General features: G+C 60.6%; 1 protein-coding gene across 3 annotated transcripts; it reads left to right on the forward strand.

Moving 5' to 3' along the window:
- The first annotated feature begins 169 nt into the window (after nt 1-169).
- On the forward strand, nt 170-17108 carry GLT1D1 (glycosyltransferase 1 domain containing 1). Of its 3 annotated transcripts, XM_070399475.1 has the most exons (9): nt 170-257; nt 2351-3851; nt 4321-6003; nt 9320-9468; nt 9876-9981; nt 12010-12061; nt 13410-13446; nt 14572-14628; nt 15508-16006. In XM_070399475.1, exons 3-9 carry the CDS (start codon nt 5525-5527, stop codon nt 15789-15791), a joined length of 1164 nt encoding a protein of 387 aa, XP_070255576.1. In that variant the 5' UTR covers nt 170-257; nt 2351-3851; nt 4321-5524; the 3' UTR covers nt 15792-16006. The 3 variants fall into 3 exon arrangements, with proteins under 3 accessions (XP_070255576.1, XP_070255574.1, XP_070255577.1); XM_070399473.1 differs by lacking the exon at nt 170-257 and having other exon boundaries at nt 2235-3851; XM_070399476.1 differs by lacking the exons at nt 170-257; nt 2351-3851; nt 15508-16006 and adding exons at nt 16013-16108; nt 16851-17108 and having other exon boundaries at nt 5620-6003.
- Nucleotides 17109-17114: the final 6 nt, after the last annotated feature.

Raw genomic sequence — 17114 nt, forward strand, 5'->3', positions numbered from 1 at the left:
GGTGGGACCGCGGCGCGGAGGCGGCACCGGGGACCCCGGGGTTTGCGAGCGACCGCTGAGCTGGCGGTTCCGGAGCCCCGCCGGGGGGGAGCCCAGGCTGCGCGCGGCGGCCCGGGGGTGCGGCGGCCTTGCAGGTCCGGGTGGCGAGGCCGGGCCTGCGCCCCGCGCCCCCTCCTGGCGCTCCTGCCCGGGGTCCGGGCGCTGCCGGGAGAGCAGATACCGCCGGGACGGGAGCGCTGCGCCGCGCCGGGTGCCAGGTGAGCGCCCCTCTGGCCTCTGCCCTCCGCTGGATGCCGCCTCCACCCCAGCTCCTGAGTTGTCACCGGAAATGTCCCCGGAGCCCGGCGGCGGGGCTCAGTGCTTGAGCATCGACCTGGGAACGGGGAGGTCAGGGTTCATCCCCGGTCGGCGCACAGGCCCGGGTTGTGAGCTCCATCCCCAGTAGGGGGCGTGCAGGGGCAGCCGATGCATGATTCTCTCTCATCACTGATGTTTCTCTCTCTCCCTCTCCCTTCCTCTCTGAAATCAATAAAACTGTGTGTTTTTAAATAATAAAGAAATGGTCTCCCTCGCACAGCAGGTGTCTGAAGGCCAGGCAGTGCCTCCAGGCAGCCGTGGGCAAACTATGGCCCGCGGGCCGGATCCGGCCCGTTTGAAATGAATAAAACTAAAAAAAAAAAAAAAAAAAAAAGACCGTACCCTTTTATGTAATGATGTTTACTTTGAATTTATATTAGTTCACACAAACACTCCAGCCATGCTTTTGTTCCGGCCTCCGGTCCAGTTTAAGAACCCATTGTGGCCCTCGAGTCAAAAAGTTTGCCCACCCCTGCTCCAGAGCATAGCCTCGCGGGAGCCTCTTCCCCCGGAGCTCTCTGGGCCGGGACTTCGCTGCCAGGACACGCGTGCGAACTGGAGTTGGAAACGTTCGCTCTAACACCCCGGCAGGGCCCTTCCTTGTCCGGCACCACCCGGCCCGGCCGGCCCCCCACTCAGGGCCGAGATCGGAGAAGGCGACGGCGGGAAGTCGGAAGCCATCGGAGACCCAGGCCGTTTCGGGGGCCGCCGATGTCTGACATCTTTCGTGCCGCTTCCACTTCTCCTTCCACAGCGGCGCCTCTCCCCCTGCAGTCCCATCTGCCTGCTCACTCTCGGTTTCCTCTAAACGCCTCCTTGCCAGCCGCCGCCACGGACCCAAGTCTTCCCGCCGCCGCCCACCTGCTCAGTCAACAGACAGCCTCGCCCGGCCCTCTGCCCTTGCCGCGACCACGACCGCTCGGCGCCGCACCGAGGCCCACGCTTCTGCTTCGCCGGCTCCCAGATCCCCACCGGGCTCCTCTGTGTGCGCCAGGCCGGGGCGCACGTCATCAGCTGCGAGGCAGTCACAGGCCCTGCCATGGAGCCGTGACGGTTCAGGGGTGGAGACGTCATATGTTCTATTTTTTAAAAAATATATTCATTCCTTTCAGAGAGGAAGGGTGAGGGAGAGAGACACAGAAACACCGATGATGAGAGAGGATCATCGGCTGCCTCCTGCACACCCCACGCTGGGGATTCAGTCCACAACCCGCAAACCAGGACCCTTCGGTCCGCAGGCCAGAGCTCTGTCCCGGAGCAAACCGGCTCGGGCATAAGTTCTCTCTATTTCAAGGCGTCCCTGTGCAACACCCTCCCTGGCTGCAGGTAGCCGAGGTGGAGGGAGGGCGAGGACAGAGCAGCCGATGCCCTGGAGCCTTGCATTCCTGGGCCCAGAGCACAGCCCCGCGAGCCTGCCTTCCTGTGAGTGAGTCCGGCTCGCAGAGCAGCTCAAGTTTCGGTTTCACGGGGGATGTGAAACCTGTGGCTGGGACAACGGCGGTTTGGACTTGCCCTTTTCTCAAGCTCTTATTTGGCCTGATGAGCAGCACCCTCTCCTGGGCCCCTTGCCCCCTGGGTCTGCAGGAGGCGGGCATTCGCCCATAGGAAGGGAGGAGGGAGGGGGCGGGGGGAGGAGGGAGGGGGTGGACTTGAAGAAGGGCAGCTGTTCCTGTTCACGGATGTGGGACCACACCTAACAGGGCTATTTTTTTAACGTCTGGATTGATTTCTGAGAGAGGAAGGGAGAGGGAGAGACGTCAATCGGCTGCCTCCTGCACGCGCCCCCCCCCCCCCCCTCGCCCCCATTGAGTATCAAGCCTAAAACCCAGGCATGTGCCCTGACCAGGAATGGAACCGTGACCTCCTGGTTCACCACTGAGCCACATCGGCCGGGCCTGACGGTTCTATCTTAACGACCACTTTCACAATTCCTACAGGAATCTGAATCCACACAGAATGGTAACCGGTGGGTGTAAATGTATTGGTTTTTTAGGTCAGGCCGTACAGAAAAGATCAGAGGAAAAGAATAGGAGGCCGAACATCATACAATTCAGCGTGTGATGATAACGGCACTTCCCGTCCACGGGAGAGAACGGGGGACACAGTAACCTCACTGGAGCCAGCGTCTGTACGAGCACCGAGAGGAGATAATGGCAAATACGAGGCCTCCTGAGGGAGACGCATTTCCAAGCCTCACACGAAAGCCCTAAGGAGAAGTGTGTTGATTTGATTTCATACAGACTCACAACTACTCTGCGTAAAACAGTTTCTGTGAACAGCAAACTGGAAAGAAGATCTGAAATACATACGACAAAGTTAACGTCCTTGTTTGTAGAGAGTTCTTTGGGAAACGTATGAAATGCGTTGGATAAACATTCAGAAAGTAAAACTCCAAGTGCGTGTGTGGCTGTCGGGGGCAGCGGTCCCTCGTGCTCCCCGGCGCCTACCCTGCTCGGGGAGCAGCACCCGGAGTTTCTGGTTCATCCCTGCTGCCCTGTCCCGGGGCCAGGAGCCCCCACGTGACCTAGGCCCATCCACTCTGCAGGTTTACAGCGATTGGCTCAAAGATGGGCATGAGACCCACGTTGGTCCCTGACTTAACTGGAGCGACCAGAAAAGAACTGATTTCTCTCTCCGCCGGATCTGTCCTTCTATGGCGAGAAGCCTGGCATCGCCGGGGCCCGTCACGTGAAACCCCAGCGTGAAGCGACCCAGAAGGTGGAGGTGAGGAGAGAAAGACCTGGTTTCAAAGTGACCTTCTAGGCCGCGGTTATGACGGCTTTTTTTTTTTTCATTCCTGCACATTTCATTGGTGAGCCCGTAAATCCTCTTCCTGGCGAGGAGAACCGAAGTCCCGGCTCCGACAGGCACATACATGCACGTGTGTGTACACGGAGAACAGAAAAAGGACCAGTGCCCGCGTCTCAGGAAAACACCAGCAGAAACTGAGAACGCAGAGAGCGGGACGTGGTTGTCACTTGAGCTAAGACCTCCCAGCGGGGACCATGTTCTGGGAAATGCTTCAGTGAGAAGCAGGCCGCGCGTGTCGTTTTCCTGCAGGGCAATTAGTCACCGGCCTGCACTTGGCGCTGTTCCACCTCCTGGAGTCTCAGGGCGCGCAGAGACTTGGCTACAAAACGTTCATGACGACGTTACTTAAAGTAGCAAAACGCCTGCAAACAGCCACCTTGTGCAATTAGAAGGCATTGATTACCTTGGCTGGATGCTATGTAGCCATTCAGACGGCGCTGTAGGAGCAGGTTCTGGGCTGGAAACGCCTGGAAACGCCTGGCTGATGTATTGCTCTATTCGTTTCCTCCGCCGCGTAACAGATTACAGCTCCAGGAACTCGCGCAACACCCATAAATCAGCTCAGGTCTGCGGCCCCGGGTGGGCACGGCACATCCGGTTCTCTGCTCAGGGTCTTGCAAAACGGAGATCGCACCCGGGCTCCTTCCAGCCCCTGCGGTTTTGGGGAGTCTAGTTTTTTTAAGGTGAGGGTTTGAGGTGCCCATTACCTGCTGGCTGTCAGCCGGGCGGGGGGGGGGGGGGGGGGGGGGGGGGGGGGCGGGGGGGGGCGGGGCTGCCCCCATCCTTGGGATCCTCCAGCGTCCTTTCCAAGGAGCCCCGTCATTCCCAAAGCCACCAGCAGGGACTCGCCCTGACATCCAATCCCTTCCACGCTTTGACATCAGGAAATGCCGGTCCCTTGAAAGGGACCATTTTATTGGGTGAGACTCATCCTGCCTTAAGGGCAACTCATCTGGGAACGTAATCATCTCCGCCAATGCCCTTCCCAGCATTGAGGGATGCGTGTTTCATTCAATAAGGGAGAAGGCATCCGGCAGGAGGCGGGCCCCAAGGGGGGCGGGTTAGCGCTTTTCCCACCACAATGATTAAGTAAAAAAAGCCAATTTATATATATATTTCCTATTTTTGTAACGACACCCACAAACCCCACAGAGTGAAAATCAACAAAAAAACCCCGTGTCCGTGTGGGCAGTTGAAGAATCGGGGTGAAGAGTTCACGCCGCCTTCCGGGCCTCGGCTTCCCCCCGTAGCGGGGAGCACACCCGTCTTGCTGGTGGGCCTGCCGAGTGCCTGGGACAGGGCCGCACGCGGGGAGCACCCGGGAGCACGGCTGCGTGTAAAGTCGGGAGACCTGAAATCAAGAACTCCCAGCGCCTTATCTCGGGGCAGTGGGTTCGGTGTGGTTTCTGAGTTCCGTCCTGTTCACTGTTGGTGCTAAACAGACCGGTTATGCAATAAAGTTAGTTAACAATTTACGAGAGGAAGCGTGGCTTCTGTGCTGGGCTCTCCCGGAGCCGTTAGGACACCTTCCGTCCGTCTGGCCGCCCAGAGACGCCGAGCCTCGGGGTGAGGAGGACCATCTTCGGGGGAACTGGCCCGCCCAGCCCTCAGGACAGACGGACATCACAGCCCGGGTTCCTGCCCAGAGCGAGAAAGTCCCCTGGGTCTGGACGCCTCCTCCTGACGCGACCTGAGAAGGACACGTTCCTTTCACACCCACGGGTTTTTAATTTAATTTTTCTTATATTTGGTTGCTCTCAAGGGCCGTGAGTGAGAGCCAGGATTTGGAAACCACAAACCTTTTCTTTGAGCGGATGGCGTGGCCCCCCTCCCCCCACCTCACTGCCCCCCCCACACACACACGCAGCATCTGCAGCTCTCGCCCCACAGGGAGCGGGTGGCCCAGAGACTGAAACCTCTGATAGAAACAGAGGAGACGCCTCACTCAGGAGGCCACGGGCCAGAGGGAGAGAGAAGGAGGGGAGCGTGGATGGTGCCCCGGCGCCTCGCTCCCCGGGCTGGGACCCGTGATCACAGGGAAGAGAGTATTTTTATTATAAGTTTATTATAAATATATTTCTGAAGGTTTCAGAGGAAGGGAGAGGGAGAGAGGTCAGGGAGGAGAGAGAGTCATGAATCGCCTGCCTCTCGCAGCCCCCCTGGGGATGGGGCCCCCACCCCCCGCCTGTGCCCTCGACCTGAATGGAACCCTGACCTCCCACTTCACAGGTGGGCGCTCAGCCCCGGGCCACGCCAGCCACGGGGCTGAAACTGTTGTAAGAAAAGCGACCTCAGCGCCCCTGGTGCTGGTCCCCTGGGAGTGGACACCGGTCACCCCTGGGACTGAGCCACAGAGATGGGGACCCGCCCGCCCTGGTCCCGTGGGAGCTACCCGAAAACACTCCAGGTCCCTGTGTGTGTGTGTGGGGGGGGGGGGGGCGTGGCCGCCCCTGGTCTCCGTGGGAAAGGACCCCGGCCTCCCCGGTGGAGCCTGTCCCCGTGGGAGCAGCCACAGCTGGTCGCCTCGGAGCCCGTGGGGGCCCCCAGGGTTCCTTCTGGTTCCAGCGCCCGCCCTCGCCCCCCTCGCGGCCCCGCGCGCCCGGACGCCCCGGCGCTGAAACCGGCGAGTTCGGGCGCGGCCTCGGGAGCCTCGGGCGGGACTCACCGAGCCCCGGGCGCCGCCGGGTCAGCGTCCCGCCTCCCCCCGCCCCCCCCCCCCCCCCCGTCCCGGTCCCCGCGGGGCAGTCGATGGACCGGCGGCGGCGGCATGCGGCTCCTGTTCCTGGCGGTGCTGCGGCCGCACACGGGCAACGCGGTCACGGCGCAGCGAGTGCGGTAGGTGCAGGCGCCCGGCGTCGCCGAGCGACCGGGGCGGGGCGGGGCGGGGCGGGGGTGGCGGGGCGCCCGGCTCTCGCTCCGGCCCCCGCGATCCGCGCGCGCCAACGGCCGGCCGGCGGGGCCTGCGGGGCGCGCGGCGAAGGCGAGGGGCGCGCGGCCCAGGTCCCCGCCCAGGTCCCGGCTCTGGTCCGGCCGCTCCGGCCGGCGCGGGGACCCTCGGGGACCGGCCCGGGCAGGGCGGCCAGGACGCGCACCGCCTGCTCGCGCGCACCCCCCGCGGCCTGCGCGTGGCTCCCCTGCGCGGGTGTCTGTGTATCGGGCGCGCCCGGGGCGGAGGGTCCAGCGACGGGAAGCCGGGTCGGGGTTCGCGGGGACCGGAGGGACCGTGGCAACACGCGGACCGGGACGCAGACGCGCGTAACCCGAGAGGGTCCCGGCGCGCGCGTGCGCAGGTGCCATGTCGGGCAGGACGCCGGGGAGGCCTCCACCAGCGCGGCGTTTGCGCAGAATCCGGGGTGTGCAGGAGGGACCCCGAAGCTGCGAGGGGAGGGGGAGGGGCTCAGCGAGGCGGAGACCTCCCGGGACCTTGGGGTGCGCTCTGTACCCCTGGCCTGGGTCCTGCGCGCCAAGGGGCCCCTCCCTCCTCCCTGCGCGTAGCGCCTCCGCCCTCCCCACCCTCCTCGCTGCTGTCTTCACCTTCTGTTGTTGTTCAGCCTCAAGGGAGGATGTGTTTCCATTGGTTTTTAGGGAGAATAGAAGGGACGGGGAGAGATGAGGAGAAACATATCCATTGGTTTGATTGCCCCCTGCACGATCCCCAACCGGGACAGAGCCTGCAACCCAGGGACATGCCCTGGACCTGAATCGAACCCGGAACCATTTGGTCCACAGGCCGACGCTCTGTCCACTGAGCCACACCGGCCAGGGCTATCTTCTTCTTTTTTTAAATTTAGTTTTAGATTAAAATTTTTTTCCAATTACAGTTGACATTCAATTTTACGTTAATTCAGGGGAGCAGCAGGGTGGTGAGCGGAGCCCGTATCTTCCGACACTGACTTTGTCTGCAGTTGCCCTGTTTTACATGCTGAGCCCCAGGGACAGGGAGGGAACTGACAGCTGCCTGACTCAACAGAAGCTCTTTTATTTTATTTATTTATTTTTTTAGCAAATGGACTTGCTCCTTGAAATTCCTCAGTTTGCTTCCTGCTGAGGGTCTGCCTCCTCATTAAAATGAACAGTCACGTCTGGCCTGGCGCCTGGGGCTGAGCGTTGACCTATGAACCAGGAGGTCAGGGTTCGATCCCGGCCAAGAGCACATGCCTGGTTTGCGGGCTTGATCCCCAGTGTGTGTGGGGGGGGGGGGGCGGGGGGGAGGGGTGCAGGAGGCAGCCAATCCATGATTCTCTTTCATCATGGATGTATCTCTCTCTCTGTCTCGCTCTCTGTCCCTCTCCCTTCCTCTCTGAAATCAATAAAAATATGTTTTAAAAAGAAAAAAAAAAAGCCGCCTAGTGAGTTACAAAACAAGGTCAGAGGCCTGGGGAGCGGAGTTCATCTGACAGGCCGGGGGAGAAACGCATGGCACGGGTCCTGGGCGTCAGCGCCCCAGCAAAGGGGTGGACACGGCATCAGAGGGAGCCTGGCTGGTGCTGACCCAAGGCCTGGCCTCAGGGTCCTGGACAGACCCTCCTCCCAGGAGCCCAGGAGCCCAGGAGCCCAGGAGGCCGGGCAGCCCAGGGCGTGGTGTTCGGTCCAGGGCAGCGATTTCCGCCCGGCACGCCATGAGAGTGTTCAAAACGTGTGAAACCTGACTGTTTAGTCGGGGGCAGGGACCGCTTTTCCCTCAGATCATCGATGACCACGGGCCCTGGCCGTCTGGCTCAGTGGGTAGAGCGTGGGCCTGCGGACCAAAGGGCCCAGGTTCAATTCTGGCCAAGGGCACATGTCATTCCAGGGTGAATGAATGAAACGTATACCTATGCAAATTATATGTACACACACACACACACACACACACATATACACATATACACACACATACATATACACACACACACACACATATACACACACATATACACACATACATATACACACACACACATATACACATATACACACACATACACACACACACACATACACACACACACACACACATATACACACACATATACACACACACATATATACACCACACACACACACGTGCACACACAAGTGGACGTGAGCTCTGAGATGAAAAGGCTGAACATCGCTGGCCAGGTCCGGAGGAGCAGCGCCCGCCCCCCCCCCCCCCCCCATTGCCCCGACGGCAGAGGGGGACAGGGCTCTCTGTCCACAGACCCAGAGATATTTACTCCCTGGCCATTTCAAGGAGAGGTTTTCCATCTCCTGCCCAATTTCTTTATATAGACACACTTTTTATTGATTTCAGAGGAAGGGGGAGAGGGAGAGAGAGAGAAGCATCAATGATGAGAGAGAATCACCGATTGGCTGCCTCCTGCAGGCCCCACACTGGGGATGGAGCCCACAAGCAGGGTATGGAACCGTGACTTGGTTCAGAGGTCGACGCTCAACCCCTGAGCCGTGCCAGGCGGCCTGCCCCTGCCCTAGGCCGCGCTGCCAGACGCCATCCAGGTGCCAGGGCTCCTGGACTCTGGTCTGCGAGCTCCTAGGGGCGGAGGGTGGGATTCAGCCAAGGGAGTGGTTTGGGCTCTGCCATCCGTGTCCGGAGTCCTGGGGGCCCTCAGCCCCCGGACGAGCCTGTGGGCATCGGGATGAAGGCGGTGCCACGTGGCTGAGAGCTGGGCTCCGCTGTCACCAGCTGGGACACGGTGTCCGAAAGTGTTCTTATCGGAGTGGAAGTACTTCAGATAACGGAGAGCAAACAAGCCCCAGGAAACAGCGGGAGGGAGGGGGGAGGGGCCGGAGGACCTGGTGGCAGCGGAGGCTCAGGGCACCTGCCCCTGAGGAGGTGGATCCGTCTGGGATGGCCTGAGGGAAGCTTTCCAGTTTTCTTTCTTTCCTTTTAATATATTTTATAATTTCCTAGAGGAAGGGAGAGAGAGAGAGAAATGATCAAGAATGAGAGAATCATGGATCGGCTGCCTCCTGCACACCCCACACTGGGGACGGAGCCCACAACCCAGGCCTGTGCCCTGACCTGGCATTGAACCCTGACCTGGTTCATAGGTCGATGCTCAACCCCTGAGCCACGCCGGCCGGCCGGGCTGATTTGAAATCTCAGTCCCGGCAGCAACCTGGGCGCGTCCCTGTCCCCCATCTTCCTCTCCGTGTCCCGTCTCCACAGGGACCACCTGGAAGCCGAGGGCCACGTGTGCCTCCTGAAGGACGCCTCGGACTTCGCCGGCCCCGCGGACGTCGCCCACCTCATCCGGGCGGAGGCCGTGCAGGCGGCCCTGGCTCTGCACCTCTGCCGGGCGGGCCGGCTCCTGCAGGGTGAGCCCCTCCCAAGCCCCGAGCACCCACATGGTCCAGTATCACACGCGGCACAGCCCGGCCGGCCTGGCTCAGCGGCTGAGCATCCACCTGCAAACCGGGAGGTCACGGTTCGATTCCCGGTTGGGGCACAGGCCCGGGTTGTGGGCTCCATCCCCAGCGGGGGGCGTGCAGGAGGCAGCCGATCCATGATTCTCTCTCATCGTGGATGTTCCTCTCTCTCTCTCCCCCTCTCCCTTCCTCTCTGAAACCAATAAAAATATATTTTAAAAAATAAAATAAAAATAAAACTAACCATGATTCCGGGTCCCGTGTTCCAGGAACCTGGGTTTCTGTTCGTTGCTTCGGGCCGGGGTGGGAGGGCTGGTGCCCAGCTGCGCTCCCTCCTCACCTGTCCTCCTCCGTAGGCCACGGCATCCCCTTCGGGGTCGTCTTCGGCGGCACGGACCTGAATGAAGACGTGCGCCAGGGAGACAAGCACCTGGTGATGGGGAAGGTCCTGGAGGAAGCCAGGTGCGTGCGCCCCCTTGGGTGGAGCTGGTGGAGGCACGGAGACGGGGAAGCCGATAGGCCTGGGGGCGGGGGGGGGGGGGGTTCTGTCTTTCCTATGAAGCCGCCTCTTTCTTTCATTTGACACTTTTTTTTTTTAAAATATATTTTATTGATTTTTTACAGAGAGGAAGAGAGAGGGATAGAGAGCCAGAAACATCGATGAGAGAGAAACATCGATCAGCTGCCTCCTGCACATCTCCTCCTGGGGATGTGCCCACAACCCAGGTACATGCCCTTGACCGGAATCGAACCTGGGACCCTTGAGTCCTCAGGCCGACGCTCTATCCACGGAGCCACACCGGCTCCGGCTGACACTTTTTTTACAAAATATATTTTTATTGATTTCAGAGAGGAAGGGAGAGGGAGAGAGAGAAACATCCATGATGAGAGAGAACTATGGATCGGCTGCCTCCTGCACGCCCCCTACTGGTGGGGATGGAGCCTGCAACCCCGGGCCTGTGTCCTGACCGGGAATCGAACCCGCGACTTCCTGGTTCCTAGGTCGACGCTCAGCCCCTGAGGTTTTTGTCTCGAAAGCATGATTCTGTAGTGAGTATGTGGTCATGGCACTGCACTCACACGGGGGGTGTTTAAAGGTGTGGGAACCGTCCTGTGAGGGCTCCTGGCAGGGAAACGTGATCTTGCCAAGCAAACGAGCGGAGGGCAGTCCGGGCCAGAAACAGCCCTTGGTCGGGAGGTGTGTGGCAGCGGCAGGGACGCCACGCGGACCTCCTGTTGGCAGGTTGCAGCCGTTCCCTGTGGCCGTTCCCTGTGGTTTGGGCGCCAGGGCTTCCGAGGCCGCCGGACGGGGTGAGGCCGTGGGTTTCCACCCGGCAGCTCTCCCCGGGTCTGAATTTCCCGTAAGAAACCGGTGACCTTACTTGTCCTCCCCCCCCCTGCGCCAAAGGCTGGGAACCCGCCTATAAGGGTGTCGGGGCCCGGCCGGCGGGGCTCCGTGGTTGAGCATCGCCCTGTGAGCCAGGAGGTCAGGGTTTGATTCCTGGTCCGGGCACAGGCCGGGGCTGCGGGCTGGATCCCCAGTAGGGAGCGTGCAGGAGGCAGCTGATGAGTGACTTCGTTGATATTTCTATCTCTCCCTCCCTCTCCCTTCCTCTCTCTGAAAACACGGGCAGGGAGCCGGTGCCCCTGCAGGAAAGAGACCCAGCCCCTCCGGCCCCCTCTTGGGGAGGATCAGCCCTCGGCGTTATTCCCGCGCTGGCCTCCTGCCGACGAGCTGGCCCCTCGCACCCCGCACTCACTCATCAGGATTCCGCTCTCGGGGGCACTGTCCGTGTGACCCCACTGCCTTGTGCCGTGATGCTGTCAGCGCGGCCCGCCGGTGCATCTGTCATCTCACCCTAATGGGCTGCCTCCCGGTGACTGATGGCTCTGCGTTTCGGCTCAGGTGGTCCCCGCCATGGCCACTGGAGATGCTCAGAGTCCCCACTGTGTCCGCCCACGTGGCCACTCTTTTAGCTCCTTCTCGTTGCCCAGCACCCTTGGGGCTCCCGGTTCATCGTCCCTGGCCCTGCCCCCGGAAAGACTGTCACTCAGTATATGTCAGTGTTGGTTCTGGCTGGTGTGGCTCAGTGGATAGAGCACTGGCCTGCAGACTGAAAGGTCCCGGGTTCGATTCCCGGTCAGGGCACAGGCCCGGGTTGCGGGCTCGATCCCAGTGTGGGGCGTGCAGGAGGCAGCCGGTCCATGCTTCTCTCTCATGGATGTTCCTCTCTCTCTCTCTCCCTCTCCCTTCCTCTCTGAAATCAATAGAAACACACACTTTAAAATATAAAGACTTGGGAAGGTTTGAGCCTCGTGGGTTCATTCCTCGCAGGTTCCAGTGTTTGCGACGCCAGCAGAGGCGAGAGCGGACAGATTGCGCCCTCGGCTGGGCTTCCTGCCGCGGCTCCCAGCGCGTGGCGGGGCTGCTCGGAGACGGAGACGTTGGCGGAAGCTTCCCTGATGGCCCCCTCTCTGCTCTCTCCCCAGGTTCGCCGTGGCTTTCACCGAGTCCATGAGGGCGGCCGCGTGCCTGCAGTGGGTACGTGTCCCGGCGTTTCGTGCTGTGATGTCGGTTGTGCCGGGGACGTTGCAGAATCGGAGGAGGGAGGGAGTCAGAGGATATTGTCCCGTGGGTTTTTAGAGCGAGGGGAGGGGAGGGGGAGAGACAGAGAGAGACGGCGCTGTGAGAGAGAGGCATGGATGGGCTGCCCCGGCCAGGGCGCTTGGGGTCCGCCGGCTGGTGGTCTCCCCACTGACCCAGACCAAACAGCGCTCTGACCTGGACTTTAAAGGGTCTGGGCCATGGCGCCAGCGGGACCGGAAGCGGAGTCTCTCTCTCCGTGGTTTGGGGCGTTCCCGGAGAGCGCGGCTGAAGAGCAGTGTCTCTCGGTGTCTGTCTCTGGGTCCTCCCTGCAAGCGCCGCCCTCCCCTGCGGCCCCCAGGCTTCCGGGCGTCCTCGCAGGGCCCTCACCCCTCCTCCCGGGAGATCGGCCCTGGTGCCTGTTTTCTGTCTCCAACACGTTGTGTTCTCTTCTTCTCCATCTGCTCCTCCTCCTTCTCCTCCTCCTCCTCCTCCTCCTCTTCTTCCTCCTCCTCCTCCTCTTCTTCCTCCTCCTCCTCCTCCTCCTCTTTTTCCTCCTCCTTCTCCTCCTCCTCTTCTTCCTCCTCCTTCTCCTCCTCCTCCTCTTCTTCCTCCTCCTTCTCTTCCTCCTCCTCCTTCTCCTCCTCCTCCTTCTCTTCCTCCTCCTCCTCCATCTCCATCTCCTCCATCTCCATCTCCATCTCCTCCTCCTCCTCCTTCATCTCCATCTCCTCCTCCATCTCCATCTCCTCCATCTCCATCTCCATCTCCTCCTCCTTCTCCTTCATCTCCATCTCCTCCTCCTCCTCCATCTCCATCTCCTCCTCCTCCTCCATCTCCTCCTCCTCCTCCATCTCCTCCTCCTCCTCCATCTCCATCTCCTCCCTTCTTTTTCCCAGAGTTCCGGGGGTGTATTCTTCCTGTTTAAGGATGTGCACCCCCAAACCACGTTTCCCCCAACGCCCCCCCCCACCTTCAGCGCAGGACGCACACCACGTGCTCTGTCGCTGGCTCGTGCTGGTTGGAGCTGCGGTAGCTTCCCCCACTGACCAGTCACCACGAAGCTCAGACTCCTGTCCCGCCTCATCGCAGGGACTCCTCCCGGGGCTGCCTCCCGAGGGCGCTGTGTTGAGCGGGCTCTTTGCTGGCGTGAGGAGCTGCCCCGCGAGCGTCCCCGATGCTGCCCGCCGTGTTTCCGAGGGGATTTCTTTGTTTTTACGGCCGTCGTCTCATTTCTAAAAAGCCGTTGTCATGGACCATGAATTTACTGTCTTCCTCTCCTTTCTTTCCTCCCTCCTTTCAAAAGCCACAGGCAAAGGGCAAGATCTACGTCCAGGGTCAAGGTAAGAATTTCTAACTATATTTGGGGGGAAATTCTTACCTTCTAGAGACACGGGCTGAGGCGTCTGTGAACGCGTGTGATGGCTGAGAGGCACTGGACAGCAGCTCACAGGACGGACGCGTTTTATTTTCTCACATTAAAGACATGAGACACGTGGCCCTGCCCGGGGCTCAGTGGTTAGAGCCGCCGGCCCAAGGACTGAAGGGTCCTGGGTTGGAGTCCGCGGGGGCTCGCACCGCGGTGCAGGCTCCGTCCCTGGCTGGCTGGTGCCAGGCGGGAGCTGGAGGTACCGGGGGGGGGGGGGGGGGGGGACCACTTTGTAAACTAGGCGACTGTCCAACCGCGACGCCGTCCACCTGAAGGACAGCGAAGCGGCGTGGGATGTAAACTGCGTGGAAAACATTCTCAAAGGAAAGACCGTCTGGCAGAGGCTGCCCGGGTCCCCGTGCACCTTTAAATGTTAGTTTTCCAGAGAGCGTTGCACGTGTGTCTGTCTGAGGACGCGACCCCCGCTGGCAGACGGTCACGTCCGGTTTGGAGAAGCGAGGTCAGGGATTCGAGTAAGGACATCCTTGCTGCCCAGGCTATTTGCGTTTAGTTGCCAATGTTTCATTTTCATAGAGAGAGGAAGGGAGAGGAAGGGAGAGGGAGAGAGAGAGAGAGAAAGAGAGAGAGAGAAACATCAAAGATGAGAGAGAATCACGGACCCCGCTGCCTCCTGCACGCCTCACACTGGGGATGGAGCCCGCAACCCAGGCAGGTGCCCTGATGGGGAATGGAACCCAGACCTTCTGGTTCATAGGTCAACGCTCACCACTGAGCCATACCCCCCGTCCTTACACGCAATTTTTAGGAAACAAACCTTGGGGCCCAGAGGCCTCTGGCCCAGACGTGGACGGTTGGGTTTTCTCGTTGGGGGACCCGGGTATCACTTTGAACCTCATGTGCGGAGGCAGCAGCGGGGCTCACGGAGCCCTGGGGACTCGGGTGGCTCCCACGGGACCAGGTGTGGCTCCGCTGCAGGGTCCCCACGGAGTAGCTGCTGTCTCAGCTGCATAAACGCTCTCTCTCTCTCTCTCTCTCTCTCTCTCTTTCTCGCCCCCCCCTCCCGCCCCCTGTGGCCCAGGAATCGCCACGGCTCCCAACGCCGCCTTCCCGTGGAGCGCCTTCCTCCAGCGCGCAGGTGAGGGGCCTGGCAGGGTGGGCGGCCTCGCGGTTCTAGGAAAGCGGCTGTGGGGTCACAGAGGCTCCGGGTCCGGGGAGGGGGGGGGGGGGGACAGGAATGGATGGAGGCCGGAGGAAGAGGGGACGTGGTCTGCCCGATCTCGGCGCCACCTCCTGGTGAGCAGAGCCACTGGCCGAGGGAGGAGGCGCTCTGCCCACTGAGCCCAACTGGCCGGGGCTGTGCCTGCATCTCTGAGGAAGCCTGCGGACGCCTCTGCTTCAACCTGACATGTTTCTCGGGGGGGTGACCAGGCAGGGCTACTGTTGTGGGAGGGGGGAAGGGGAGGGGAGGGGGAGGGGGAAGGGGGGAACGGGCGGGGGGAGGGGAGTGGGAATTGCAGTCCGGCCTTGAACTTCAGAGAAGAGACGGAAAATGCAAATCCGAGTCCTGCCGGCAGCAGACAGGAGGTCACCCCAGCCTGTTTCTGCTCCAAACACCGAGGGCACCCCAACCTGTTCACCCCAGACATGTCACTCCAGGCCTGGGGCAAGCACCTGTGTCAGCGTCCGGCTCCTTTGAAAAGAAAAACCGAGCGGCGTTTGATGAGAAATAACTTCCCAGGTGCCCCCATCCATCTCAGCCGGAGCGCGGGCCTCGGCGTCACGGGGGTCGCTCCCTCACCCCCCTCAGCGCCCGGCTTCCACGGCCTGGCGCCCGCTCACTCCCATCTTCCGTGCGTCACCGCGAGGGCCGCGGGCTGGGATCCATCTCGGGGCCTGTCATCCAGGGCCGGCCTCTCTCGGGCCCGAGTGACGGATGGGGCAGCCGGAGATTTAAAACACTCAGACCTTCCCGGGACCTGCCGGCTGCCCTTCTAAACTATACATATGATTCCAGAGGGGAACGGACAGAGAGAGAGAGAAAACATCCACGATGAGAGAGAGTCATGGACCGGCTGCCTCCTGCACGCCCGCCACTGGGGACGGAGCCCACAACCTGAGCCTGTGCCCCCGACCGGGAATCGAACTATGACCTCCTGGTTCCTAGGTCGACGCTCAACCACTGAGCCACACCAGCCGGCCTGCCGGGCTGTAAGCGAATATTGTAAACACCTGCAGAGTGTACGGGCGCAGGGAGGGGGCGTGACTGCGGTCTCTGGCTGGGTTGGCGGACGGCTTTAGGGTGAGATGTTCTAGAGGAATCGGCATCTCTGGGTTTTAGGATCAGGTGTCTGCTCTCATCCATGTGGTTGTCTGTCGCCCCAACTGCCCACCCCCATCCCCTGTCCCCCGACTTTCCCGCCACCCCCCCCCTCGCCGCCCTCAGAGCCAGCGTTTGCCACCTGTCACGTCCCCGTGAGCTTCCCACGTGGCCACGGATTCCCCGAACCCTTGTCTTGCAGACCTTCCCCAAAGTGCTGACAACTTACACGTGTTCCTCCTGATATGCGGACTCCGGCCGGTCAAAGACCCCCTCTACCTGGTGGACGCCTTCTCGGGTACGTCGGCCGAGGGGACCCGAGTGCGAATTCCTGTGGGGTTTGGGGTCTTCCCGGCTCGTTCTCTGCACAGTCAGCAAAACCGCTTCCGGTTGTTCCTGTGGAAAAACCAGAAGAACAAACGCACTTGTGGGAACTGTCCTTGTTTCTTTCCACGTTCTCTGCCCCCGGCTCCTGAGGAAGCATGGGAGAGAGCGGAGCCCGGTCGTCCGGCCGCCCGGCTCAGGGGTTGTGTCGACCTAGGAACCCGGAGGTCAGGGTTCCATTCCCGGTCAGGGCACAGGCCCGGGTTGCGGGCTCCATCCCCAGTGGGGGGCGAGCAGGAGGCAGCTGTTCCATGATTCTCTCTCATCTTTGATATTCCTATCCCTCTCTCTCCCTTCCTCTCCGAAATCCATATAAACATATATATTAAAAGAAATAGCCGAGAGTTATGAGGGCGCTGGTGCGATGGCTGGGAGTTTTGCTGCTCGCGGTAACCTGTGCTCTGAGGTTGGTGGCACGTGACGTCTAGTTACCTAACACGTTAGGTGTCTGGCTAAGGCGTCAGGTTCCAGGACAATAATATTTACCGAAAAGCAAGAGATGCCAGCATGTTCACCTCTCACATCCATCTCCCTTAGACGGGCTGCGGGGAATGAAGCCGGAAGATGAAACGGTTCCTGTATGCAGCTCGTGTTCCGTTGGGACTTGTAGCCATTTTTACCGTGTCTCCCCCCCCCCCCCCCCCTTTTCTTCCCAGAATGGCACCGAGAGGAGCCCAGTGCGTACCTGGTGATTGTCGGCCCTGAGGTGAGTAGACCCCTGTGAGCACCTGCCCGGACGCCTCTGCGGCCTGTGCCTTTAGGTTTCTTCTAAAACTGGTCCCCGCCACGCCCCTAACTAAGTGATTTTTGTCCTTTTTGAGTAAGTAAGCTCTGTTTGCCTTTTTTTTTTTTAAATCCTCACCCAAGGATATGCTATTTTTTAAAAAATATATTTTATTGATTTTTTTACAGAGAGGAAG

Source organism: Myotis yumanensis, unplaced genomic scaffold, assembly GCF_028538775.1.
Source record: "Myotis yumanensis isolate MYYU_CA2020_CCGP unplaced genomic scaffold, mMyoYum1.0.hap1 SCAF_19, whole genome shotgun sequence".
NCBI classification, from domain to species: domain Eukaryota; kingdom Metazoa; phylum Chordata; class Mammalia; order Chiroptera; family Vespertilionidae; genus Myotis; species Myotis yumanensis.

What these genes read in the sequence shown, in the direction of transcription:
- GLT1D1 (XM_070399475.1), top strand. Translation starts at nt 5,525, where the DNA reads ATGGGGACCCGCCCGCCCTGGTCCCGTGGGAGCTACCCGAAAACACTC. An exon ending in GTCACGGCGCAGCGAGTGCG is followed by an intron (nt 6,004 to 9,319) that starts GTAGGTGCAGGC and finishes CCGTCTCCACAG; the next exon opens with GGACCACCTGGAAGCCGAGG. An exon ending in CGCCTTCCTCCAGCGCGCAG is followed by an intron (nt 14,629 to 15,507) that starts GTGAGGGGCCTG and finishes ATATGATTCCAG; the next exon opens with AGGGGAACGGACAGAGAGAG.